The 27,681-nt window shown below is 37.5% G+C and overlaps 2 protein-coding genes and 1 pseudogene across 2 annotated transcripts in view; all 3 read left to right on the plus strand.

Moving 5' to 3' along the window:
- Nucleotides 1–27,681, plus strand: part of LOC128213373 (peroxisomal biogenesis factor 3-like) — a 246,858-nt gene that overhangs the window by 29,320 nt on the left and 189,857 nt on the right. The window lies entirely within an intron of this gene.
- On the plus strand, nt 2,952–4,694 carry LOC128213380 (uncharacterized). The gene is made up of 2 exons (XM_052919027.1): nt 2,952–3,270; nt 4,080–4,694. The coding sequence occupies exons 1-2, from the start codon at nt 2,958–2,960 to the stop codon at nt 4,325–4,327; spliced, it is 561 nt and encodes a 186-aa protein (XP_052774987.1). The 5' UTR covers nt 2,952–2,957; the 3' UTR covers nt 4,328–4,694.
- LOC128215083 (uncharacterized) lies at nt 21,728–27,278 on the plus strand (annotated as a pseudogene).

Below are 27,681 nucleotides of genomic sequence, written 5' to 3' on the forward strand. Positions count from 1 at the left end.
ATAACCCCAAAGTTAGGCATGCTAATTTTATTCTTAAAGTGCTTTTTTTTTCATTTGTCACGTGCTTTGCGGCTTTTTTTCTAATTTGTTTGGTAATCTGCTTTTGTATCAATTTTTTTTTGCATTTTTGGATTTTAGTTCAAACTACTTTTTCAATATAAAATTCATACATAAGCACATCATCTGAATAATCTTGTAAACAAACAAAGTTTCTATTCAAAAGTGATATTTCTTATATTCTCGAATGTTTATCATGTTCTGTCTATTTAGAATCAATGTATTTGTAATAATTTAATATGATTTATTTATGTGTTTACTATTTTGCATTGATATTATTTGAATGCATTTTTTTTATCTTCCAGGTTCTGTGCTGTATTATCAATATATTATTTGATTAGCATTTTGTCGGAAAATAGGTCTGCGAGCTAGTTTTGTAATTTATGTATATTCTATGCGAAATAAATTTTCTTGCATCTTGTATCCTGCATCGTGTATCCCTATTTCGTTTAATTATTTATAAGATAACCCCCACTGATACCCTTCTCGCCTTTTTTCTGAAGTAATGTTTGGTCGTAGACAATTGAAGCATAGATAAAACATTTATTTTAACTCTTATTTAGAAGTAAATCATTTTAAATTGCAATATAGTTTTCTTATTTGCTACTACGGTAATATCATTTTTTAACACTTTGGTCATTTTTTGTATTTCGGCGTATCTAGTTTAGTTACTTATTTTTGACTGTTTCTTATTGACTGTAAACTCAGAAACGTTTATTATTTTCTACATTTTACCTGTTATCCCCCGGTGATTAAAAGGGTTAATTTTAGCGAACAAAGCTATTAAATTCTAAATTATACTTCGAAACTCTAATTGTGATATGCAATCTGCTGTTTCAAATATACAATACAAAATGTCGCCATACGACTGAAATTACCATGAATGTTGTAGTTGAAAGCCTTTTTTTTAATACTGTAAGAATAAATGTGTATATATTTTAGAAAATAAATTCAACAAAAGGAAAAAATAATAGCTAGCAAATGCAACGTCTAATTATATTTTGCATGTTTACGTATTCATGAATACTTAGAACAGTATACAATAAGTTCCCCAAATAATGCTCCCATTTTCATAAAGAGCTAGAACTATGTAACCATGCCACAATATGATAACAGCTTAATCATTAATAACACATCTGGAAAACAGGAAAACTGCAGTTCTGAAATACATCATACGAAATGAATTGCATGTTAGAATGTCATAAAACATAATGAGTGGACTGGTAAATGATCATTTCCATAAAATAATAAGTTTTCTCTTAGACTTTAAACAATGAAACAAGTTTGCCCTAGGACTTTGTACAAACAGTTTGCCCTAGGACCATGAACAATCAGTTTGCCCTAGGACTTTGTACAAACAGTTTGGCATAGGACCATGAACAAACAGTTTGGCCTAGGACCATGAACAATCAGTTTGCCCTAGGACCATGTACAAACAGTTTGGCCTAGGACCATGAACAAACAGTTTGCCCTAGGACCATGAACAATCAGTTTGCCCTAGGACTTTGTACAAACAGTTTGGCATAGGACCATGAACAAACAGTTTGGCCTAGGACCATGAACAATCAGTTTGCCCTAGGACCATGTACAAACAGTTTGGCCTAGGACCATGAACAAACAGTTTGCCCTAGGACCATGAACAAACAGATTGGCTTAGGACCATGAACAAACAGTTTGATCTAGGACCATGAACAAACAGTTTGGCCTAGGACCATGAACAAACAGTTTGGCCTAGGACCATGAACAAACAGTTTGCCCTAGGACCATGAACAAACAGTTTGATCTAGGACCATGAACAAACAGTTTGATCTAGGACCATGAACAAACAGTTTGGCCTAGGACCATGAACAAACAGTTTGGCCTAGGACCATGAACAAACAGTTTGCCCTAGGACCATGAACAAACAGTTTGCCCTAGGACCATGAACAAACAGTTTGGCCTAGGACCATGAACAAACAGTTTGCCCTAGGACTTTGAACAAACAGTTTGGCCTAGGACTTTGAACAAACAGTTTGGCCTAGGACTTTGAACAAACAGTTTGCCCTAGGACTTTGAACAAACAGTTTACCACAGGACTTTGAACAATCAGTTTTCTCAGAAAGTTCGCATCAAATACATCACCACACGGCCGAAATATCCAGCAAAGGTTTATATCTGAAATCATATTAAAGACATGCCACATAAAGAATCTGCAAATAGAAGAGTGTGCACGGGTGACCTTTAAATCAGTAACACATACATTTATCTATCTTTCACCAGCATTAAAGGCATCTGTTAAGCATGTTCGCCTGTTTTTAACGGTTATGTCATGTTTTGAGATTTGAAATATGAATTGAATTAAATAGTGAAATTACCTATTTCAAAATCTGTAAAATTAGCTGGCTCAACATTATGCTTGCCATATTTTCTCATATTTTTCACTTCCTCGAATTCTCACCACTGTCCTGTTGAGAAACACAATCATGAAATTAAACATGTTGAAAATGTTTAGTTTGAAAACCTTAACGGTAAATTTAATAACTGAACGAATCACACACACACACATTCACACACACACACACACACACACGCCCGCACGCACGCACGCACGCACGACACACACACACGCACGCACGCACACACCATCGAACAAGCAAATAATCTACTTCATGAATGCCTTTAAATGATATTAGAAATTATGTAGAACGGAACAACAACAAATAAAAAAAACAGCACGAATAATCTACTAATCATTGTTGCAGTACGTATCAAAGCTGGATAACTGCCTTTCATCATTGTTAGATGGACTTTGTCTCTGACGCCTTATCCTTTGCAAAATAGTTTTGAGAACTGGAACATTGTTAGCAAAGATGCGTCTCTCGAGTAACAAGGTTCGTGTTGTATTTATTTGCGTTTTGTTAATGATACACCAGGGCCTGGCTTCTGAGCCCAAATGTTCGCGGTTCGACTACGAGGAGAGGCTGCTGGAGAAGATGGTTCGACTGGAGTGGCAGTTTGGACGGCTCCAGGAGGAGTTGCGAGAGGCACGGGTCGCCCTGGTGGACGGGCGGACAAAGGCGGACAGTACGCTGCAGGGGCACATTGAACGCCTCGTGGGCGCGGAGAAGATGCCGCGGATCAGTGTGTCTGAGAGCGAGAGGAAGATGGAGAAAGTGATTCTTAATGTTACTGAAACAGCGAACAAGGCACTTCTCAAACTGGACAAGAACATTGGTAATGATATTAATTGTCTTTTCAAGGTCCTTCATTGCTCTTTTAAACCACAAGTTTAATTAAGGAATGAATTGCGGGGTTGATGTCATTATCGGGGATATGAACGCAATTGGGCTGGTCAAAGTGTGTAGAGTCCGAAGGACTCCATGCGTACTTTGACCAGCCCAATTGCGTTCATATCCCCGATAATGACATCAACCCCGCAATTCATTACTTATATTTACACCAATAGTTCATTATCTCATTCAATAATTGTTAAAAAATACTTCATTTCATTTATGAAAACCTTTCAGTAACCCTTTCTTACCCATTCTGTAAACAGAAAGACCCGACTGTAACCGGAAGCATTTTTTTTCAAATGACGTCACAATAACGCGGGAAAAGACCAACCACATGAAATAATTTTTAAACGTAAAATGTAAACACTTATGCCAACAATACATTTATATTTTAAAAAAAATAACACTTTCTAAAATGTTGATTTATATTTTACGGGACCTGCTGACACAGTACAAACAATAACAAAATCAATATTTTCATGTATATTGTTATGCGATGAATTGCGATCCGAACATATCCGAAGATGTTGCGTTCATCGATTGATGAACGCAATTGCCGAAAGGCAGTTCATTTAAGGTATGGAAGTTGAGGTGTAAATATCCTGATTTAAACGAACGTATATCATTGGAATATGATAATTATGTGGTTTACGTTTAATTACATGGTATAGCCGCCCCTACTTGGAACTTCAATAACTAACTGACAAAGAATCTTATCACGAAATTTGTTTATTAATTGTTTTCTTTCAGACAACCAAAAAAGCGCGGTAGTTGTGTTTCGAGCACGCAGTCCATCGAATACTGTCGTTGCCGAGAAGAATATCGTTGTTTTCTCGGAAGTCATCCTCAATATAGGCGCCGGCTACGCGCCTTCTACAGGAACGTTCACGTCTCCAACTTCCGGTTTATACATGTTCACAGTCCAGCTTTGTGTTGAGAAGGATAAGAGTATGTATTTTGAGCTAATCAATGGTGGCATAGACCGCCTCCAGATATAACGAATCTACAATGCCGGCTCGAACCAGTGTAACACGGCTGACGCCTTTGTCATGCTGGCAATGAACGAAACGGTTGCCGTCCAGGCTACATCGGGCCACTCCATTAATATTCAGAATGGCGACACAATGTTATGGAACACGTTCGCAGGAGTTCTTTTGCATCAGAGTTAATCTGCAAACAATTTGCCGTGAAATTACTTTTTAAAATAATATTATCGATTCGTAATTATACAAACATTTATTTGCTGACCATAAATGAATTATATCGTGTTAGTACAACTATAGTTTGATAAAGTGTCGGGTTATGACTTGACAGTGCTGTACATTTAATTTTACCAACGCCTTTTGCTTTTGCAGTACCAATAAACAAGTGTTTTTTTTGCTTATAAAACAATCACACTACGGAGCGGGAGGTCGTGGGTTCGCTCCCTGGCCGCGTCATACCAAAAGACGTTAAAAATTGGTACAAGTAGCTCCCTTGCCTGGCGCTCGGCATTTAAAGGGTAGTGCTTGGAAAAGTGGTGTACTCAGTACTGGTTTAACCCAGGAAAGTTGTACCCCGTGTATCGGTGCTTTACACCGAGCACGTAAAAGAACCAAGGGGTCTCTACGAAAAAGAGCTAGGGTATTGCACCCGGACTTCCTTGTATCCCACCACTGTCTCTTCAGCGTGCTGTCCCTTCAGCAAAAACAAAGGACCCCGTTGGAAATAAGTGCTTGCACTTTCACGGGTTATCCTTGACCGCAAGGTCTAAAGAAATACATACATACATACATACATACATACATACATACATACATACATACATACATACATACATACATACATACATACATACATACATACATACATACATACATACATACATACATACATACATGCATGCATGCATGCATGCATGCATGCATGCATACATACATACATACATACATACATACATACATACATACATACATACATACATACATACAATGTCTGTATTTATTACGCATCGAATTACACGTTCGTAGTAGGAGACAAACGTTGCACTTTTCAATGTTTATATTTGTGTGGTTAAATGTCATTCATATGTTGTAAATTTTTAATTCAAGTTGTTATATTATATGTTTTTATTTTCAGTTCGTATCTTCATTATAACAATATACATATTTCATCCTTGTTTTTTATTCATTCTGTTACGATAGATTTCATTGGATGAGGTATAAATAACGGTTATCGAACATCTCGACCCATTGGTTCATTGCCAATAGCGAAGTTAACAGTAATCACTACTTTAACTCCTGGAATGCAAGCAATAAAGTATTTTTGATAAACAATATATGTATCATTACGTTTACTATTCAAAATGCCAAAATGTGATAAGTGACGGGCGGAAAGACGACGACAATGCGAAAATGTACCAAGTGGCATGACAAAAATGAGAACATTCGTGGCATACGCGTTTTCGGCCTATCACTAGGCGAAATTTCGCATTTTCACATATTTCGATATCGTTTCGAACAAGAAATGGCAAAAATCAGCCACCATACATGTCATACAAGATGAGCCCATTTACTTTTAAATACGTACAACAGTTGCTCTGCCGAAATATTTAGTTCTACCAAAACACGTAGCTCTACACAAACGTTCTTTTATTAACATACACTACCAGGAGGTAGTGAATATGCATGTTTAGGTTTCTATGAAAACGACATTTGTCTAGGAATTAACACATATTACACGACTTTATACGTATACTATTTGTGTTGGTTAAACTCAAGGTCTCCGAGTAAATGTAACCATCTTTAAAGAAATGTTTATTTTAAGCCCCATTCTCTGCATAGACCAGTGCATTGTTTCCTATCTACAAATAAGGAAATAAATTTCTGTCTGATTGCCAAAGTGTACACAAAAACAATAAAACTCATTTAACATTTAGAACATAAACATTTGAATGGCCTCATGTAATGTTTACAAGGTCAGCCACAACAGCAAGTTGTTTTTATGTTGTTATATGCGAAATTATAAATCTATTGTGGGGCAGTGTACCGGGATCTGAATGCCCAGAAAACCAAACATCGAATATGGTCTCTATCAGCAGGCCGGGAGAAACAAACATGGACTAGGGTCCCAATCTGCAGGCCGGGAGAACCAAACATGGACTAGGGTCCCAATCTGCAGGCCGGGAGAAACAAACATGGACTAGGGTCCCAATCTGCAGGCCGGGAGTAACAAACATGGACTAGGGTCCTAATGTGCAGGCCGGGAGAAACAAACATGGACTAGGGTCCCAATCTGCAGGCCGGTAGAAACAGACATGGACTAGGGTCCCAATCTGCAGGCCGGTAGAAACAAACATGGACTAGGGTCCTAATGTGCAGGCCGGGAGAAACAAACATAGACTAGGGTCCCAATCTGCAGGCCGGGAGAAACAAACATGGACTAGGGTCCTAATGTGCAGGCCGGGAGAAACAAACATAGACTAGGGTCCCAATCTGCAGGCCGGGAGAACCAAACATGGACTAGGGTCCTAATGTGCAGGCCGGGAGAAACAAACATGGACTAGGGTCCCAATCTGCAGGCCGGTAGAAACAAACATGGACTAGGGTCCCAATCTGCAGGCCGGGAGAAACAAACATGGACTAGGGTCCCAATCTGCAGGCCGGGAGAAACAGACAGCGCATGGGGTCTATCTACAGGTCGGGAGAACCAAACATAAAAAGGGTCTCTATCTGCAGGCCGGGAGAACCAAACATCGAATAGGGTCCCTATCTGCAGGCCGGGAGAACAAAACATCGAATAGGGTCTCTATCTGCAGGGGGGGGGGGGGAGGAGAACCAAACATCAAATAGGGTCTCTATCTGCAGGCCGGGAGAACAAAACATCGAATAGTGTCCCTATCTGCAGGCCGGGAGAACCAAACATCGGATAAGGTCTCTATCTACAGGCCGGGAGAACCAGACATCGAAAAGGGTCCCTATTTGCAGGCCGGGAGAACCAAACATAAAAAGGGTCCCTATTTGCAGGCCGGGAGAACCAAACACGAAATAGGGTCTCTATCTGCAGGCCGGGAGAACAAAACATGAACTAGGGTCTCTATCTACAGGCCGGGAGAACCAGACATCGAAAAGGGTCTCTATCTGCAGGCCGGGAGAACAAAACATCGAATAGGGTCTCTATCTACAGGTAATGCAATTTGTACACTGGTTCTTATCGTCAAAATTCCGCGCAAATCTTCCACGTTCAATGTCAATGTCATGACGTCATTTCCGTAAATGTCATCATAGTTTACTACCATTCGGAACTCCTCGGCCATTTTTTTTAGAAAACAACCTCGGATGTATTTGGACGGTTTACACACTCAAAAAGTGGTACGTTTAAGTCCGCTGCAAGTAGATCGCGTAGTAATTTTATTTAGCAGTTAAACTTTGTGACTTAACTCATGGGATTCTTCATTATGTTTGCTATAATACAATTCAATGACAATAAATTTAAACTTAGATCAATAAATACAACTCTAAAACACTACATTTAACTAATGATATAATTCAAAATTTTACGAACTACTTCAACAGATGTACCGGCATACATCCGAGGTTGTTTTCAATAAAATGGCCGAGGAGCTCCGAATGAGTTTACTACATCCGGTTTGAAAATAGCAGCTTGTTTGTTTGAAGAGTCAAGGAAACCAAACCTGCGTCATGACGTCAACTTGAGCCGTTGAGTTATGGAGCGTCATTAAATTTTGTACAAATCAAACCACAGTACTATTTCATGTCTTGATAATTGTAAACACTGGAAAGTCGATTCTGACATAACTGTTGACGTCCATCTGGTACAAGTTTTTTCACACATCATTTTGTTAAGCATCAATATTTAATTAGTCATGACGAATTAAAATGTTCCATTTCAAATTATTATTTATTTTGTTACTAAATTTTCTAAATAAATACTGTTTAAACCAAACGAGACAGGGTAATTTTGCTCATTGTTTGGGGACCGATGCTTGGCCCCGTTCTAAATCTAAAAATTCATTGTCCCACACCCCTTCCCGCACCTCTACTTATCAGGTCAAATTTCTCTTCCAGGCTCTCCTTTGCGTATATTTAAACCGCCACTTGCGTTCACAATAAATGAAAATCTGAAATAGTCATAAAGTTTTAACATATAAGTTCATAACACTGATAAAAAATGATATAAGATAACACATAAAGTCCTTCATCTCGCACCAAGTTGGTTGGGACACTGTAGTAAAATGCTATTTATTGACGTAAAGATCTTTTTTACAGATCACATTGAACGCATAGACTTCAGGAAATGACAGTAAAAAATAGCGCAGAATGAACGCGAATAGGCACGTGCACGTATAATTTTCGCTTAAAGCATCAAAATTGAAAATCTGACCTGGAACAAAAACATTTGACGTAAAAAACCCGTAGAAAATTAATCATAGAATAACATGTTCTGATGCAAATTAATAATGTGTTCCCATACTCCTTATATTTCTAAGCTTGTAATTACTCGAAATAGACAGCACATAAAAGCACGGAGGCTTTTACCGAACGTTTGAAACTGATTTAAAAAATGGACATTGTATTAATGTAACGTACAAACGATGACAATATCGTCGTTATACATGGCATTAGATAGCAGGTCGACATCAAAGTGGGAAAGTATCTCCAGTCCAATTTCCCATGCTGTATCACATTGTATTAACAAGGTAAATCCCAGTTGCCATAAATGTTTCACTGTTTAAAGATGCACTCTTACTCCCAAATAAGCTTTACCAAAATTAATAATATTGCTTTAATATTTTAAAGAGGATGAATAAATGTGGAAAACAATGGATCTTAATAATTCTTATAAAGGATATCGAGATCAAATACAAACACGGTCCTGACGTTAGGTACAAGTATGAATTACATAGCAAGACCACATGTATAGGCACTAGGATTAAACAAAGGCACGGTCGTTGATTAAGGCACAAGAATCAATACACTAGCAAGACGCTTATTATAGGCACTAGGATCAAACACAACCACGGTCGTAATTTAAGGCACAAGTATCAATACACTAACAAGACCCTAAGTATAGGCATCAGGATCAAACACAACCACGGTCGTAATTTAAGGCACAAGTATCAATACACTAACAAGACGCTTATTATAGGCACCAGGATCAAACACAACCACGGTCGTAATTTAAGGCACAAGTATCAATACACTAACAAGACCCTTATTATAGACACTAGGGTCAAACACAACCACGGTCGTAATTTAAGGCACAAGTATCAATACACTAACAAAACACTTATTATATGCACCAGGATCAAACACAACCACGGTCGTAATTTAAGGCACAAGTATCAATACACTAACAAGACCCTAATTATAGGCACTAGGATCAAACACAACCACGGTCGTAATTTAAGGCACAAGTATCAATACACTGGCAAGACCCTTATTATAGGCACTAGGATCAAACACAACCACGGTCGTAATTTAAGGCACAAGTATCAATACACTAAAAAGACCCTAATTATAGGCACTAGGATCAAACACAACCACGGTCGTAATTTAAGGCACAAGTATCAATACACTGGCAAGACCCTTATTAAAGGCACTAGGATCAAACACAACCACGGTCGTAATTTAAGGCACAAGTATCAATACACTGGCAAGACCCTTATTATATGCACCAGGATCAAACACAACCACGGTCGTAATTTAAGGCACAGGTATCAATGCACTAACAAGACCCTAATTATAGGCACTAGGATAAAACACAACCACGGTCGTAATTTAAGGCACAAGTATCAATACACTAACAAGACCCTAATTATAGGCACTAGGATCAAACACAACCACGGTCGTAATTTAAGGCACAAGTATCAATACACTAACAAAACACTTATTATATGCACCAGGATCAAACACAACCACGGTCGTAATTTAAGGCACAAGTATCAATACACTAACAAGACCCTAATTATAGGCACTAGGATCAAACACAACCACGGTCGTAATTTAAGGCACAAGTATCAATACACTGGCAAGACCCTTATTATAGGCACTAGGATCAAACACAACCACGGTCGTAATTTAAGGCACAAGTATCAATACACTAACAAGACCCTAATTATAGGCACTAGGATCAAACACAACCACGGTCGTAATTTAAGGCACAAGTATCAATACACTAACAAAACACTTATTATATGCACCAGGATCAAACACAACCACGGTCGTAATTTAAGGCACAAGTATCAATACACTAACAAGACCCTAATTATAGGCACTAGGATCAAACACAACCACGGTCGTAATTTAAGGCACAAGTATCAATACACTGGCAAGACCCTTATTATAGGCACTAGGATCAAACACAACCACGGTCGTAATTTAAGGCACAAGTATCGATACACTAACAAAACACTTATTATATGCACCAGGATCAAACACAACCACGGTCGTAATTTAAGGCACAAGTATCAATACACTAACAAGACCCTAATTAGAGGCACCAGGATCAAACACAACCACGGTCGTAATTTAAGGCACAAGTATCAATACACTAACAAGACCCTTATTATAGACACTAGGGTCAAACACAACCACGGTCGTAATTTAAGGCACAAGTATCAATACACTAACAAGACCCTAATTATAGGTTCTAGGATCAAACACCACCACTATCGTTATTTAAGGCACAAGTATCAATACACCAGCAATACCCTAATTTTAGGCAGAAGGATCAAACACAACCACGGTCGTTATTTAAGACAGAAGTATCAATACACTAGCAAGACACTAATTTTAGGCACTATGATCAAACACAACCACGGTCGTTACTTAAGGCACACGTATCAATACACTAACAAGACCTTAATTATAGGCAAAAGGATCAAACACAACCAAGTTCGTAATTTAAGACAGAAGTATCAATACACTAACAAGACCTTAATTATAGGCAATAGGATCAAACACAGCCACGGTCGTTATTTAAGGCAAAGGTATCAATACACTAGCAAGACCCTAATTTTAGGCAGAAGGATCAAACGCAACCACGGTCGTTATTCAAGACAGAAGTATCAATACACTAGCAAGACCCTAATTTTTAGGCAGAAGGATCAAACACAACCACGGTCGTTATTTAAGACAGAAGTATCAACACACTAACAAAATCCTAATGATAGGCTTTAAGATCAAAAACAACCACGGTCGTGATTTAAGGCACAAGTATCAATACACTAACAAGACCCTTATTATATGCACCTGGATCAAACACAACCACGGTCGTTATTTAAGACAGAAGTATCAATACACTGGCAAGACCTTAATTATAGGCTTTAGGATCAAACACAAGCACGGTCGTTATTGAAGGCACAGGTATCAATACACTAACAAGACCGTAATTATAGGCACCAGGATCAAACACAAGCACGGTCGTTATTCAAGGCACAGGTATCAATACACAAGCAAGACTATAATTTTAGGCAGCAAGATCAAACACAACCACGGTCGTTATTTAAGGCACAGATTTCAATACACTAGCAAGACCCAAATTATAAGCACCAGGATCAAACACAACCACGGTCGTAATTTAAGGCACAGATATCAATACACTAGCAAGACCCTAATAATATGCACCAGGATCAAACACAACCAAGGTCGTAATATAAGGTACTGGTAACAATACACTGGCAAGACCCTTATTATAGAGTCTAGGATCAAACACAACCAAGGTCGTAATTTAAGGCACAAGTATCAATACACTAACTAGACCCTAATTATAGGCACCAGGATCAAACACCACCACTATCGTTATTTAAGGCACAGGTATCAATACACTAGCAAGACCCTAATTATATGCACCAGGATCAAACACAACCAAGGTCGTAATTTAAGGTACTGGTATCAATACACTAACAAGACCCTTATTATATGCACCAGGATAAAACACCACCACTATCGTTATTTAAGGCTTAGGTATCAATACACTAACAAGACCCTAATTATAGGCACCAGGATCAAACACCACCACTATCGTTATTTAAGGCACAGGTATCAATACCCTAGCAAGACCCTAATTATATGCACCAGGATCAAACACAAGCACGGTCGTAATTTAAGGTACTGGTATCAATACACTAGCAAGACCCTTATTATAGACACTAGGATCAAACACAACCAAGGTCGTAATTTAAGGCACAAGTATCAATACACTAGCAAGACCTTCATTTTAGGCACTAGGATCAAACACAACCACGGTCGTTATTTAAGACAGAAGTATCAACACACTATCAAGACCCTATTTTAGGCAAAAGGATAAAACACAACCACGGTCGTGATTTAAGGCACAAGTATCAATACACTAACAAGACCCTAATTATAGGCTTTAGGGTCAAACACAACCACGGTCGTTATTTAAGACAGAAGTATCAATACACTAGCAAGACCGTAATTATAGGCTTTAGGATCAAACACAACCACGGTCGTTATTGAAGGCACAAGTATCAATACACTAGCAAGACCGTAATTATAGGCACCAGGATCAAACAGAAGCACGGTCGTTATTCAAGGCACAGGTATCAATACACTAGCAAGACGATAATTTTAGGCAGCAGGATCAAACACAACCACGGTCGTTATTTAAGGCACAGATTTAAATACACTAGCAAGACCCAAATTAGAGGCACCAGGATCAAACACAACCACGGTCGTAATTTAAGGCACAGGTATCAATACACTAACAATACCCTAATTATATGCACCAGTATCAAAACCAACCACGGTCGTAATTTAAGGTACTGGTATCAATACACTGGCAAGACCCTTATTATAGACACTAGGGTCAAACACAACCACGGTCGTAATTTAAGGCACAAGTATCAATACACTAACAAGACCCTAATTACCAGCAGGATCAAACACAACCACGGTCGTAATTTAAGGCACAGGTATCAATACACTAACAATAACCTAATTATATGCACCAGTATCAAACACAACCACGGTCGTAATTTAAGGTACTGGTATCAATACACTGGCAAAACCCTTATTATAGACACTAGGGTCAAACACAACCAAGGTCGATATTTAAGACAGAAGTATCAATACACTAGCAAGACCCTAATTTTAGGCACTAGGATCAAACACAACCACTGTCGTTATTTAAGACAGAAGTATCAATACACTAGCAAGACCCTAATTTTAGGCAGAAGGATCAAACGCAACCACTGTCGTTATTTAAGACAGAAGTATCAATACACTAGCAAGACCCTAATTTTAGGCACTAGGATCAAACACAACCACTGTCGATATTTAAGGCACCAGTATCAATACACTAGCAAGACCCTAATTTTAGGCAGAAGGATCAAACGCAACCACTGTCGATATTTAAGACAGAAGTATCAATACACTAGCAAGACCCTAATTTTAGGCACTAGGATCAAACACAAGCACGGTCGTTATTTAAGACAGAAGTATCAACACACTAGCAGGACCCTAATTTTAGGCTGAAGGATCAAACACAACCACGGTCGTTATTTAATACAGAAGTATCAACACACTAGCAAAACCATAATTTTAGGCAGAAGGATCAAACACAACCACGGTCGTGATTTAAGGCACAAGTATCAATACACTAACAAGACCCAAATTATGATAGACACTAGGATCAAACACAACCAAGGTCGTTATTTAAGGCACAAGTATCAATACACTAACAAGACCCCAATTATGATAGACACTAGGATCAAACACAACCACGGTCGTAATTTAAGGCACAAGTATCAATACACTAACAAGACCCTAATTATAGGCACCAGGATCAAACACCACCACTGTCGTTATTTAAGGCACAGGTATCAATACACTAGCAAGACCCTAATTATATGCACCAGGATCAAACACAACCACGGTCGTAATTTAAGGTACTGGTATCAATACACTAACAAGACCCTAGTTATATGCACCAGGATCAAACACCACCACTATCGTTATTAAAGGCACAAGTATCAATACACTAACAAGACCCTAATTATAGGCACCAGGATCAAACACCACCACTGTCGTTATTTAAGGCACAGGTATCAATACACTAGCAAGACCCTAATTATATGCACCAGGATCAAACACAACCACGGTCGTTATTTAAGGTACTGGTATCAATACACTAACAAGACCCTAGTTATATACACCAGGATCAAACACCACCACTATCGTTATTAAAGGCACAGGTATCAATACACTAGCAAGACCCTAATTATAGGCTGTAGGATCAAACACCACCACTATCGTTATTTAAGGCACAGGTATCAATACACCAACAAGACCCTTATTATATGCACCAGGATCAAACACAAGCACGGTCGTAATTTAAGGTACTGGTATCAATACACTAGCAAGACCCTTATTATAGACACTAGGATCAAACACAACAAAGGTCGTAATTTAAGGCACAAGTATCAATACACTAGCAAGACCCTAATTTTAGGCACTATGATCAAACACAACCACGGTCGTTATTTAATACAGAAGTTTTAAAACACTAGTAAGACCCTAAATATAGGCACCAGGATCAAACACAACCACGGTCGTAATTTAAGGCACAAGTATCAATACACTAACAAGACCCTAATTATGGAACCAGGATCAAACACAACCACTGTCGTTATTTAAGGCACAGGTATCAGTACACCAGCAAGACCCTAATTATGGGCACCAGGAGCAAACACAAACACGGTTTTTATTTAAGGCACAGGTATCAATACACTAGCAAGACCCGTATTATAGGCACTAGGATCAAACACAAACACGGTTGTTATTTAACGCATAGGTTTCAATACACGAGGATCAAACACAGCCACGGTCGTTATTTAAGGCAGAGGTATCAATGCACTAGCAAGACCCTTATTATAGGCACTAGGAACAAAAACAACCACGGTCGTTTTTAAGGCACTGGTATCAATACACTAGCAAGGCCCTAATTATAGGCACCAGGATCAAACACAAGCACGGTCGTTATTAAAGGCAGAATAATCAATACATAAGCACCATTGTTATAGGCACTAGGATCAAACACAGCCACGGTCGTTATTTAAGGCGCTGGTATCAATACACTAGCAACACCCTTATTATAGACACTAGGATCAAACACAACCAAGGTCGTTATATAAGGCACAAGTATCAATACACTAGCAAGACCCTAATTATAGACACCAGGATGAAACATAACCACGGTCGTTATTTAAGACAGAATAATCACTACACTACCAAGACCCTTGTTATAGGCACTAGGATCAAACACAGCCACGGTCGTTATTTAAGGCGCTGGTATCAATACACTAGCAATACCCTTATTATAGACACTAGGATCAAACACAACCACGGTCGTTATTTAAGACAGAAGTATCAACACACTAGTAAGACCCTAATTTTAGGCACTAGGATCAAACACAATCACGGTCGTTATTTAAGACAGAACTATCAATACACTAACAAGACCCTAATTATAGGCTGTAGGATTAAACACAACCACGGTCGTTATTTAAGGCACAAGTATCAATACACTAACAAGACCCTTATTATAGGCACCAGGATCAAACACAACCACGGTCGTTATTTAAGGCCCAAGTATCAATACACTAATTATTACGCAAGACCCTAATTATTACAAGGGGGGGGGGCGTAATTTCGTTTCATGCAAATATTAAGTTCGAAAAATGTTTTATGGCAAACAAAAAGGCGGATTTAGAATGAAAAGTACCGATTCTGGTACCAACTTTTGCCTGGTAAGTGGACGTTTTCTTTAAATTTCAAAAATTGTATGCGTCCAGTATGTGGCGAAAAACATATTCTTTGATCGACATCTTAATTTGGTAGCATAACTTTTAAAATAAAAAAAAAGTTATTGAACAGATTGTGACTTAGGAGGCCATGTTTACAAATAAACGTGTCGATTTTATCCATAAGTTTTCGTATTTTCTCGGCAAATATGGCATATCTGTGCACGTTGTCACTGTGCTTGAATGTATATATTCCTATTTTCCAAACTTCATGGTTATTACTCGACTGTTGAAATCTAGTGTTTTTCCTCCAAAACCTCACAGTAAATAGCTATCTTAGACGTACTGCTAAAGAAAACTTAATGATTGTATTCACAATTAAACCTCTTTTGTTTTGAAGTGTGCATAGGAACTTTGGTATTTGTGTAGTTAATTCCATCCAAAACATGCAATGAAGTAGGGAAATAAATGTTGTTTAATTTAATACATTTTATTCATGAATTTTACTTTTTTAAGAATGTACTTATTAATTATTAATGTATTTTTCTTTCTCTAGCTGTGTTGTAAGTTCATGTATATTAAAGGCCATGGCATGCAGTACACAGACTGACAGTAGTGATAATATTAATAAAGCAAGTATTTCTATTTTATCCACATTTCCTTATATAGTATAAATTTTAAAATAAGCTTCTCAAAACAAAAATGATATTAGTTTCTGCGTTTTCTTGTTTCTGATTAACTTTGAAAGTTCTTCCTTTAAAACCTAATAGTGGATACTGATTTCTCTTACAATGATTGTGAAAATTATATCAACTACTCGCATGAAGTTAGACGAGAGTGTTATCTTCTGCTGGGGGTGGAGGTTGAAATAGGTACATGCAAATGAATCACATGTTTATTTTTTTCGCTCCGAACCAGAATTATTACCTGTTGATATGAGGTTTACAGGCCCCCAGAAATTTGGGCCGCCTCCCTGCGCCACCCCCACATCCGGTTCCTTTGACCTTAAACTAGTAGGTACCGGTTTTTCCCTGCGCCACCCCCACATCCGGTCCATTGGACCCGAAACTAGTAGGAACCGGTTTTTCACGAGCGTTCTAGTTTTTGGCCATTGATTGAGACGGGCCGGAAATAAGTACTTGAGGTTACACACCACCATTGTCATTTCCTTTATAATTCAATGTGAAATGATTATTTTTTAGACAACATTTAAAGGCATTTCGAGCGTATGCAGACTATGATAAACATAATATTCTTAAAGTACAAGCTTTAAATTACCTTTTAAGCCAATAAAAAAGGGGGGTCAAGTTATTCCTAAGAAAAATCTCTCCACTTGAAAAACAAGCTCTTAAAAATTGCACAGTCCGCCATGACAGTTCTTCCAATATGACCTTTTAACTACAGGGCAGCAGTTAATGCTAAATCTCTATTCTAAATGATAAATCAAGCAATAATAGATACTCAAGGTATAAAAGTTTCAGGAATAATGATATTTTTGATTTACAGTGTATTGAGCATTTGAAAACATGTCTATCAGTCATAAAAACATTATTTTTTATTGAGAATTTTCCACACAGCGGAAGTACATATGACGCAATGGTGACGTCATACCTTGAGAGTTTCCATGAACGTAGCTTGCACACGATACCTACGTTTTGGCACCGGAAATAAGTACTTGAAAAGGTTCGTACATGTTTTGACCTGTTCCGGGAACTGGTTCGGACCAGTTTTTTAAAAACGATTTGAGTAAGTATAAAAAAAACCTCATTTTCTAACGTTTTACCCCAGTCCAAGTTTGCATTCTACAGTCACAAGTCTACGAAAAGTAAGATTTTATTTTCATGCTTTTTCGATGTAATTATTATTATTTTATTTTTTTTCCTGAATTGTAAATGCTTAGAAATATAGCACTGGATTTGAGATATACTTGTTACAACGCGTGTAGCGTGAATAGGTTTTTTTACTGTTTTAAATATGGTTGTTAAGTTTGGGTTTTTATATTTACGAAATGGATTGTGAGCCATCTCACCTTATTCTTCAGGATAAAATGTATTATAATGCTAGACTCGCAACGTTTGAATTGTGGTCAAATCAAATAAAGCCCGATACATATTCGTTAGCTAAATCGGGGTTTGTTTACACAAAGTGTTCGGATAAAGTCAGACACCTAGTGTGTAATGTTAAGCTTCACCGGTGGCAACCAACAGATACTGCCATGAAAGTACACTTCAAATGGTCTCCCGACTGCGCATTTTTTAAAAAATGATTGGGTATGGACCTCTTCACCTATTCCTTGTTACAGCCAACGAACAAGTCTAACAGTCACCTAGAGGGGGGCTTTGTCTTTGGCGGAAAATCACAAGTGGGCGGATACAAGTTCGGATCTAAGACAGGGGCTACCTTGTTTGGCGGACGACCCTTATCAAAATAAACCAGGTATGTGACAACAGTTTTTGTTTACATAAGATATTAGACGGATTTCATGATTTATTGAAGAATGACCGTGGTATGGCACAGGGTAAACGCAAAAAACATAGAACAAAAAAGCAAAACGGAACAACAACACAAAACTCAACAAACAACACAGATCATATATTCTATGTAAAAAAACTAGGTGTGTTTAACAAGGATTGTTAGGTACCGCCTTGGAACGGTCAGTATAATAACGGGCATTTACAAGTTTAAATAATAACTTATATGAAGCCAAGTAAGAAACAAGCACATGTAAATCACAAGGTAAAACTCTATGTTAATGGCCATGATTGATGAATATTACATTAATACTGTCATTGCTGAAAAATCATAACTTGTAATAATTATTAATTATATTGTACTCCTTCAACTGAAATGCCAATGTCATCGAGTTCACTTTTTTCAATTAGTCTCCAAAGATAATGGAGTGTTTGTTAAACCCAAAGTTTATGTCACACATTGTGTTACTAAATTTTTCTCAACAAGAAGTATTTCATCAACGTATGATACGACTGGCAAATTCCACTACTCTCCAGCCATGTAAATGTCGAACAAGTGAATCAGATGGTGATACCTTGAACAATCACAAATTGAATTGTTTGATTTTTTGAAAGGATCAAAATGACAGCATAGTAAGTAACTTTCCCATGGGAGGGACTCGGGTTATGCATTTTTAATATTTGTATGAGATTCATTTTAAAATAATAAAACATCAATTGGTTATTTGCTGTACCAGGAATGTTCAATGCCATCGGACTAGTGAATGGATCACATATACAAAGCAAAGCCCTTTATTGGTATGAGTAAGACTCGTTCAACCGTATTGGGTATCACTTCATCATTGTCCAGGTGAAAAGTCATTTAAGAAATAAAACAAACTATGTGGTGTTATCAATAGCTGTTTTAGACAGAATGTAATAATATTTTTTTGTGATGTAACCATTTAACCATCGTCAATTTCATTACTGTACATGCTTATTTTTTCGGTAAATTGTTTTTGTATGGCTTGATTAATATGAGATTTTACCAGTATCTGTTCTGATCCACTTACTTAGACATTTCTTTTAAATCATGCGGAATTCCCTTATTCAACAAATTCCATTGTATACGTCATTTTCTACGTTTTTGGTTTAATGTATAAAAACACACTCACACCTGTTTCGAGTGTAAATTTTCATTTATTGGTAAATTGCATGACGTAGGATCACATATTCATATAATGGGAAACAGCATGTCATTGTCTTTTCAGATGGTCTGTGATGCCAGTTTCTCGATCCAGAATATGGTTGTTAAATCGACAGACAGCTTGCATGACCCCGATGTTCCGGAAAACATCCCTCTGCCAGAATTTAGAGAACTATAATTGAAAACAATTTACATGGAAAAATGATGGCAATGACCTGATTAAGTTCTAAATTGGAAGAACTTATCTTACTCCTCTGACTGGTTTAATCTTATGAAACCCATACAAATACACAATTTATATTTTTTACAAAAAACGTAAACGATTTTGCTGGATGAAGTTTGATGCAGCGTCTTAAACTAAAACGCTCTCTGTCTATGATTTCATGTTTGTGGTGGTGGATTATACTGCCGTTATTGCAGTGTGTCAGTGTATGTGTCTGTAAGGTCAGTTTATCTCTGTAAATGTTATTTAAAGCCATTGCTTTCAATTCGATGCTTTTTCAGTTCTATTAGTGTAAGGTATACACAACGATTTATTGCTGAAAATATTTGTGCATTAAACATAATTGTTGTTGTTTTACCGGTAAAAGCCTTTATGGGAGGAATATTTTTATGTTAATTTTAATCGTTTTCTTGCTTTTTTGATGTTTTGTATTTATTTAAATGAACAGGTGTTATTGATGGGTACTTACCTCGCGACAGTGGCTGCGCATCCCGCTGTTACCGTTTGACGCTCTGTCTGAACATACAGTCACCAGAGGGGTGAGATATCCATATCACAAAGGGTTATTGAAAGAAATTAAATAAATTTACATTATTCTTATCACATTTTAAGGTCCCGGATCACAAATAACCAATGTAATTGAAATGTATCCAAATAATAGGTCTTCAATGCTTATATATACTTCTATGTCACAGTAATTAGATATTGAAATGTTTTAGTGTGGGGTTTTTGAAAAAAAAGAGAAGATGTCACCTGATTTCAGATATGCTCATTTTGAAATGAATCATGGGAATGCACATGGTATTGTTTAACAATATTCTCCTTGTACATGTTATTGTCCATAATATGACTTCTGTACCAAATTTTAGATATAACATAGCCCTCGCAAAGACACGTGTTATCATTTAAACAACCTTTAGAGTTCTTAAAAAGCTGTTCCATTGATTGTCCTAGGTGACAGTAGCCAGGGGTTTCAATAAGACCCAAAATCAGAAAATTAAAAAAAATCCATGTCTGATTTTTAAGAAATTTTTAGGAATGTTCATAGAATTTGTAGTTAAAGTAACGCGTTTGATGTACAATTCAAAAATTTTATATTCTGTATAAAATGTGTTATATATATACTGTAGCGTATTAATACGTTCACAGTGGCAAAGCACACCTTTTGGGGATCAAACTACGTTTAGAGTACAAACCAAGATTTTTAGATAACGGATCGAGTTTGTATGAGTTTAAAAAAACTGACTAGAAGTATGTTAATAGGACGGGAACAAAGAAAACGCCTTCAGAAAATTGAAAGCTACCTTAATCAATAACTGTTTATTTACACTCCGCATCGCCGCGTGTCGCGTCGGCTCGACGCGGTGGAAGAACGCGGTAAGCAATATGCTTCAATCGCCGCGTATAGTGAAATGAGATCGAAATGATCTCCGCGGTAAGGAAAAAACGCGGCGATGTGCAAAATGAGCAAAAAACGCGAGGTTGGTAGTGTAAGTAGCTGTTGTATTACATCAGACCATTATTCTAGTAAAATGGTTCTAATTGCCGCTCATAAATACTGCTTCTTAGTTGACATTGCCCAAAGAGGGAAACTAACAAATGGTTATCGTTTACAGATTTAGATATCCATATTTTAAGCATTCAGAGTTATAGTATAAGCTTTCGTTTAAGGTTCCTGGTCAGAGGTCTAGGAATTTCAATAAATTCCTATCTTCAGGCTCAAGCACCCACCCAATCGCGTCAAATGCAAATATGGACATTATCTTAGGCTTTATCAAACGATCGAAGGAAACGCTCTCCAAGCGTTTCGGGATCAAGTTTCTGAACTTTATATACGATAATCCCATAGTTTTGATCTTCTTCATGTACAACATCGGGGATGGCATGTAAGACGCTGTTTTGTGTCCAAACATTCCGAAAATCGCTTGCATCAACATGTTCCGGACAAGTGTATGAATCTAGAAACAGCACATGAAGACGACGTTCAAAAACAAGCAACGAACTACAAAATCTTGTCCAATGTCCCTGCGCTGATTCTTGGGTTGTTTTGCGAAGCATGGAGTGACAAGCATGGAAGAAAACTCCCAAAGGTTCTACTTTCCATAGGAACAACTAAAGTAAAACAAGTAAATTGTTATGTACATGCTAGCCAATATATCTGCCACACAGACATATGTTGCCCTTTTCCTGATCGGTTCATATATATAAGGATGCTTTGGAAAATCTTCATTATTCTTAATGGCTGTTCACAGCTACGTGGTTGACACAACTGGCCCAAGTGAACGGACTAACAATCTAGGACTTCTTGGGGCAATGCGGTTCTTTGGGATGTTTATTGGAACGCTTATTGCGGGACTATTATTAGACAATACGAATGTTTTGACTACATTGTACCTACTGCACAGCATCAGCTTGTAACGCCATAATTATTATTTTGGCACTAACTGTATTAAAAGAATCAGTTTCTGCCAATCAAAGTACTGAAGCATTTCCGGGCAGAACTATATTAAAACCTGAAAATTTAAAATACCCTTTGATGGTTTTAATCAAGAAGAGAGAATTCAATATTCGGAGAGGTATATGTGCGCTGCCTTTCGTAAACGTCTTGCACCGAACATGTCTTACTGGCCTAATGGACGTGATCTTACTGTATACAAAGCTACCGCCCCTATCATGGCCTCCATCTTGGTTTGCAGAAAATGCTGCAATAGTAGTGTCTTGCTTACCACTTTACCAATTTTATCTAACGTCATTAATCTCCCCGATGCAGTTATTACCATAATTGGTCTAGCTTGTTATAGTATTCGGTTTTTCGTTCTTACCTGGAGCAAGCATACACGGATGGTTTGGACGGCAATAATAATAGGAAGTTTCGGAGGTATGATCAACTGTCCAGCGAGGTCACTTCTGAGCAACCTGGTCCACGAAGATGAAGTAAGCAAGATTTTCTATGTGCTTGGTAGTTCAGAGACGATAGCGAAATTCGTGGCATTGCTATTCACCGCGCTTTATGGGGCAACATTGGATATATTCCCAGGAATGTCATTCCTAATTGCTTCTGGACTTTATGTCACCATGTCATTTCTGTTTTTCTATATTCATTTTTCGACACGCGGTTATCTAGAAAGAGAAAACTCAGAAAATGACTCTGACAGCAGTAGCCGGTCTGATGAGTTTAAAGAAATGAATAGGAATTATATATAAATTAAACACAAAATAAAGGACAAAAGGAAAGCAGATAAAAGACGAATGCATTATATCTTTATAAAAGATAGATGTATATAACATTATGGATGTGCTTTGAAACTGATATGTAAACAATTAAAATATTGATTTTTTATGGACACGATTCTATTTAACATATGGATAAAAACAAGTTTGTGAAGTGTATAAACAAGCAACACCTGAAACAGATGTGTTAGGTTGTTTTTTTGTTTCATGACAAACGTTCTTGCCGACTAAATATACATATATACAGTCGAACCTCGTTGGCTCGAACTCACTTGGCTCGATATCCTCGTTTGCTCGAACTGGATCAAAAGGACCGATTTTATTATACTCAATGTTATAATTCCCGCTTGGCTCGAACTCCCCGAGGCTCGAGGTATTTTTGCCGGTCCCTTGGAGTTCGAGTAAACGGGGTTTGATTGTACATATATCACAGGTCAAAGATCAAAGGTCATATGATAATGAAATGACTGTTTCGTTTCCGATGTTAACCATATTGAGACGATGTGCAGAGTGCATGGAAGAACCAGCTTGGTTCTAGTTCTATGTCACACTTAGAGCTCAAAGGTCATATGACTACATTTCATGTCCAAATTCTTGAAATGGTTGCTCAGGAATGTATTGGTTACGTTGGATGTAGGTAGTGACTAAGGAAACAAGAGATTGCTCAAGAAGTTAGTGGTCGCTTAGTACGTCAATGGTTGCCAATGAGGTGATTGTTTTTAGAAAGTAAGTGGTTGCTTAACAAGTAAGTGATTGCAAAGAAGGTCATTGGTTGCTAAGAAAGAACGTGGTTGCTGGAGATCTCATTGAATGCTTAACAAATAATTGGTTAATTGGAAGGTCAGCTCGATTCCAGAGAAGATATTCAAAATTTTAAAGTATACAAGTGTAGAGAAAACCTGAATCACACTGGGCGAGGCCAGTCTTGGCATAATTTGAACAAACTTTGTAACGGACCACTAGATGAGCTTACACAGCAAATATAAACTAGCAGAGACAGGGGAAATAAGTTAAAATCATGCCAAATGAAAGTGATTCGTAACAGTCATATACAGATAAAAAAAGTATTTTTCTACTTGTTTGGAAGACCAAAAATAACTTTGGAGTTTCCATCGGGAAAGGCCTTCATGTACATGCTGAAGTTTCTAAATAACTCTCTATATTAAACCAATAAATAACTAAATAGAAAGTAGATTTTTGTTTTCGGTCGTTACTAAATAGAAATTTGGCGGTTTTATAAGCTACTTAATGGATTTTGGTTGTCAGAGAACTTCATGACTACACGTGAATCTGTCCGGTTATACAATTGGCGGAGAAATGTGCACGAACACTTAATAGTGGTATCGTATAAGAAGCAAAATGTATGAAGTGAAAACCTTGAAAGTGAAAGGAAAGGTCAATTATCTATGACCATTGTCGTAATGTCGTTTTGATTTCTTTGGGGCAGCTATCAGGGAATTGATATTTTGGCGGTTTGCGTCAGTATGAATAAATGTAGTCGTTATTCTTGATGAATCAGGTTTTCTTTTTTTTTAATTCGTGGTTCTAAGAGAAAGTTTGGATCATCTTTTCCCACTAAAAAAAGAACAGCAAATTTTAGAAAGAATCTTGTAAGAGTGACAATGTAGTGTTTGCAGTTTGTCTGACCGATTTCCACTGCAAACAATGTTTATAATGACAGATTCCACATCGGCGTCGGATAGAACCGCACGCATGCACGTTCGCATGCACGCACACACGCACACACACACACGCGCGCGCGCGCGCCTGTTTCGAGTGTAAATTCTCATTTATTTGTAAATTGCATGTTGTAGGACAACATATTCATATTACGAGATATAACATGTCATTGTCTTTTGAAATGGTCTGTGATACCAGTTTCCGGATCCAAAATGTGGTTGTGATGTGGACCGGCAGCTTGCATGACCCTGATGTTCCGGCAATCTTCTCTCTGCCATTTTTTAGAGAACGGTAATTGAAAAAAAATGCTTGCATGGAAAAATAATGGCAAACACCTGATAAAGTTGTAAATTGTCATAATTCATCTTAGTATACTCTTTTAACTAATTTAATTATATGAAACCCATACAATAACACAAAACATTCACGTAATATTACTATTGAAAAGGTCCGCTTTAGTTGTTCAACTGGACTTTTTAAAGAAAAATGTGTCATATGTCAGCGAAGGCTGGTAAAATGTTATACAATATGTTACTTAATACTTGTGAAATATGCTTTAATATGGACCGAAACATCATTATTTACCGAAACGTTATATTTTGTTAATATAACACCGCTCATAAGTAACTAGCTGTTTTATAACATAAGACCATTATTATTCTAATCGCCGCTCATAAATTTAAGTTGAAACTGCCCCAAGAGGCAACCAAACAAATTGCAATGGTTATTGTTTACAGATTTAAATATTCATATTTTAAGAATTCTGAGGTTAAGTTAACAACCGTATAAGTTTTCGTTTCAGGTTCCTGGTTAGAGGTATTGGAATGTCAATAAATTTCGAGCTGTCAGCTTAAACACCCACCCAAACGTGTCAAAACCAAAAATGGGCATTACCCTAGGCTATATCAAACGATCGGAGGAAATTCACTCCAACCGCAACTCGTTGTTGAACTGTCTTAACGGTTGCCCCATATTTTTATGTACAGCATCGGAGATGGTATATATTGGACGCTGTTTTTTTTTCAACATGTTTTCGGACATGTGTAGGGACCAATAAGCAACAACTTTCCTAGAAAACGACGTTTGAAAACAGGTCATAAACAACATAGTAAGTCCTGTCCTATTCCCATACGCTGATTCTTGGTTTGTTTTTCGTATAGAAGAAAACTCCCGTTGGTTCTACCTTTTATATGAACAACTTACGCATTTGTCTGTACATCCATAGTCAACTTTGCTCTTTCCTTGAGCGGTTTGTTCATACTTGGAAGTTTTGGTTAAGCCCAAATGATCCTAATGGATGTTCACAGCGACGTGGTTGGCATCACTTGACGAAGTAAAAATAATAACAAACTTGGACTTCTTGCAGCAATGCAGGTCTTGGGAATGTTTATTGGATCGCTATTTGGAAAATTTTATTAGACACTACGAATGTTGTGACTACCTATTGCACAAGTTTAAGTAAATTGTTTATTATTGTGACATGTGCAATTCAAACAAAGTAGTAATAATATATATACAAACATTTGCACCCGACCCGTTGGGTCTATAGGTCACCATATCTAAAGTGTAATGTAAGTAACATAAGGTATATAACATAAATTGACTAGTATCATAACATAGTTGGTATAACAGATACAATGTGAGTTCCAGGAGCGATAGAAAATGATTAAATATCACATTAAGAGTACATAATAGTTCGTCTTTTCAGGTAGGCATTTACAATATATTTTGATAGTTTCCTAAGGTATGAGGACATTAGAATGGATAATTACCTGTCAATATCATGGTCGACTAGGTGACGTGAAATTATATCGTTCAGGTGTTACAAACGTTGATCACTGATTGCATTCAAAAAGAAAATGTTCCGCGTCCTCAATATGATTTTGCTGGCATAATCTGCATATTCACAAATCCAGTGGTTCCCCAATATAACGTCCAGTTTCAACTCTCAATGGCAAAAATCCAGTACTAAATTGACATAGTAATGATATTTCATTCTTTTTCAGGTTAAGGCTTATGTATTCCTCTAATCTAAATGACGTTTTGAAGAGTCTATATGTTCGTAGTTTGGGGACGGGCTCGATTTCTCTCTTCCATACATCTGCATAATGGGAATGTATTAAGTCTTTTGCCTGAGGTAAATTCACAGCCGATATATTGTCAAACGTATTTGAAAGTCCCACTGCATAGAATATTTCCTTTATTTCTTTTGTCCAATTATTCCTATGCATATGATTGTTGTAATCAGCGTTAAACACTTTTTTTGGTAAGTCGCGTGTCATTCATTAGCACAAGCCTGTTCCAGAATCTGAACACAGAGTATCAGCGCCGGTACAAACTTGGGAGCCAACCGGTGTCACCGACCATGGCGAGTACTGGCGTAAAGCCATGAACACCAAGGAAATATCTCATGGCCCTATGTTGGACGTTGTCGATAGGATGGTACTTCTTGTAGCCCCATATCGATGAACAATCCATGATTCGAATGACGCACGAGTTATAGAGCTTTTCATATGTTTTAAAACCAAGGTCTTTCAAGTGATGTACTTTGCTGATAATGCCGCCTACCGCACGACCTGCGGCCTTACCTAACGCATCACAATTGTAGAAAAAGTCACTTTTCTCGTGAAATATGTCCCCTAGATACTTGAATCGATCGTCAGTTTCAAGAATATTATCACCAATTTTAAATACGACATCGCTTTTTTGTGATCTGCCTTGACGAAAATGCATGCACTTTGACTTTTTGCAATTAATTAAAACCCTCCAGCGCTTACACCAGCTATATACCGTGT

This window comes from Mya arenaria, chromosome 13 (genome assembly GCF_026914265.1).
Source record: "Mya arenaria isolate MELC-2E11 chromosome 13, ASM2691426v1".
In the NCBI taxonomy this organism is placed as follows: domain Eukaryota; kingdom Metazoa; phylum Mollusca; class Bivalvia; order Myida; family Myidae; genus Mya; species Mya arenaria.

Excerpts from the sequence above, each read along its gene's own strand:
- LOC128213380 (XM_052919027.1), top strand. The coding sequence starts at position 2,958 with ATGATACACCAGGGCCTGGCTTCTGAGCCCAAATGTTCGCGGTTCGAC. Across the intron at positions 3,271-4,079 it reads CAAACTGGACAAGAACATTG|ACAACCAAAAAAGCGCGGTA; the intron begins GTAATGATATTA and ends GTTTTCTTTCAG.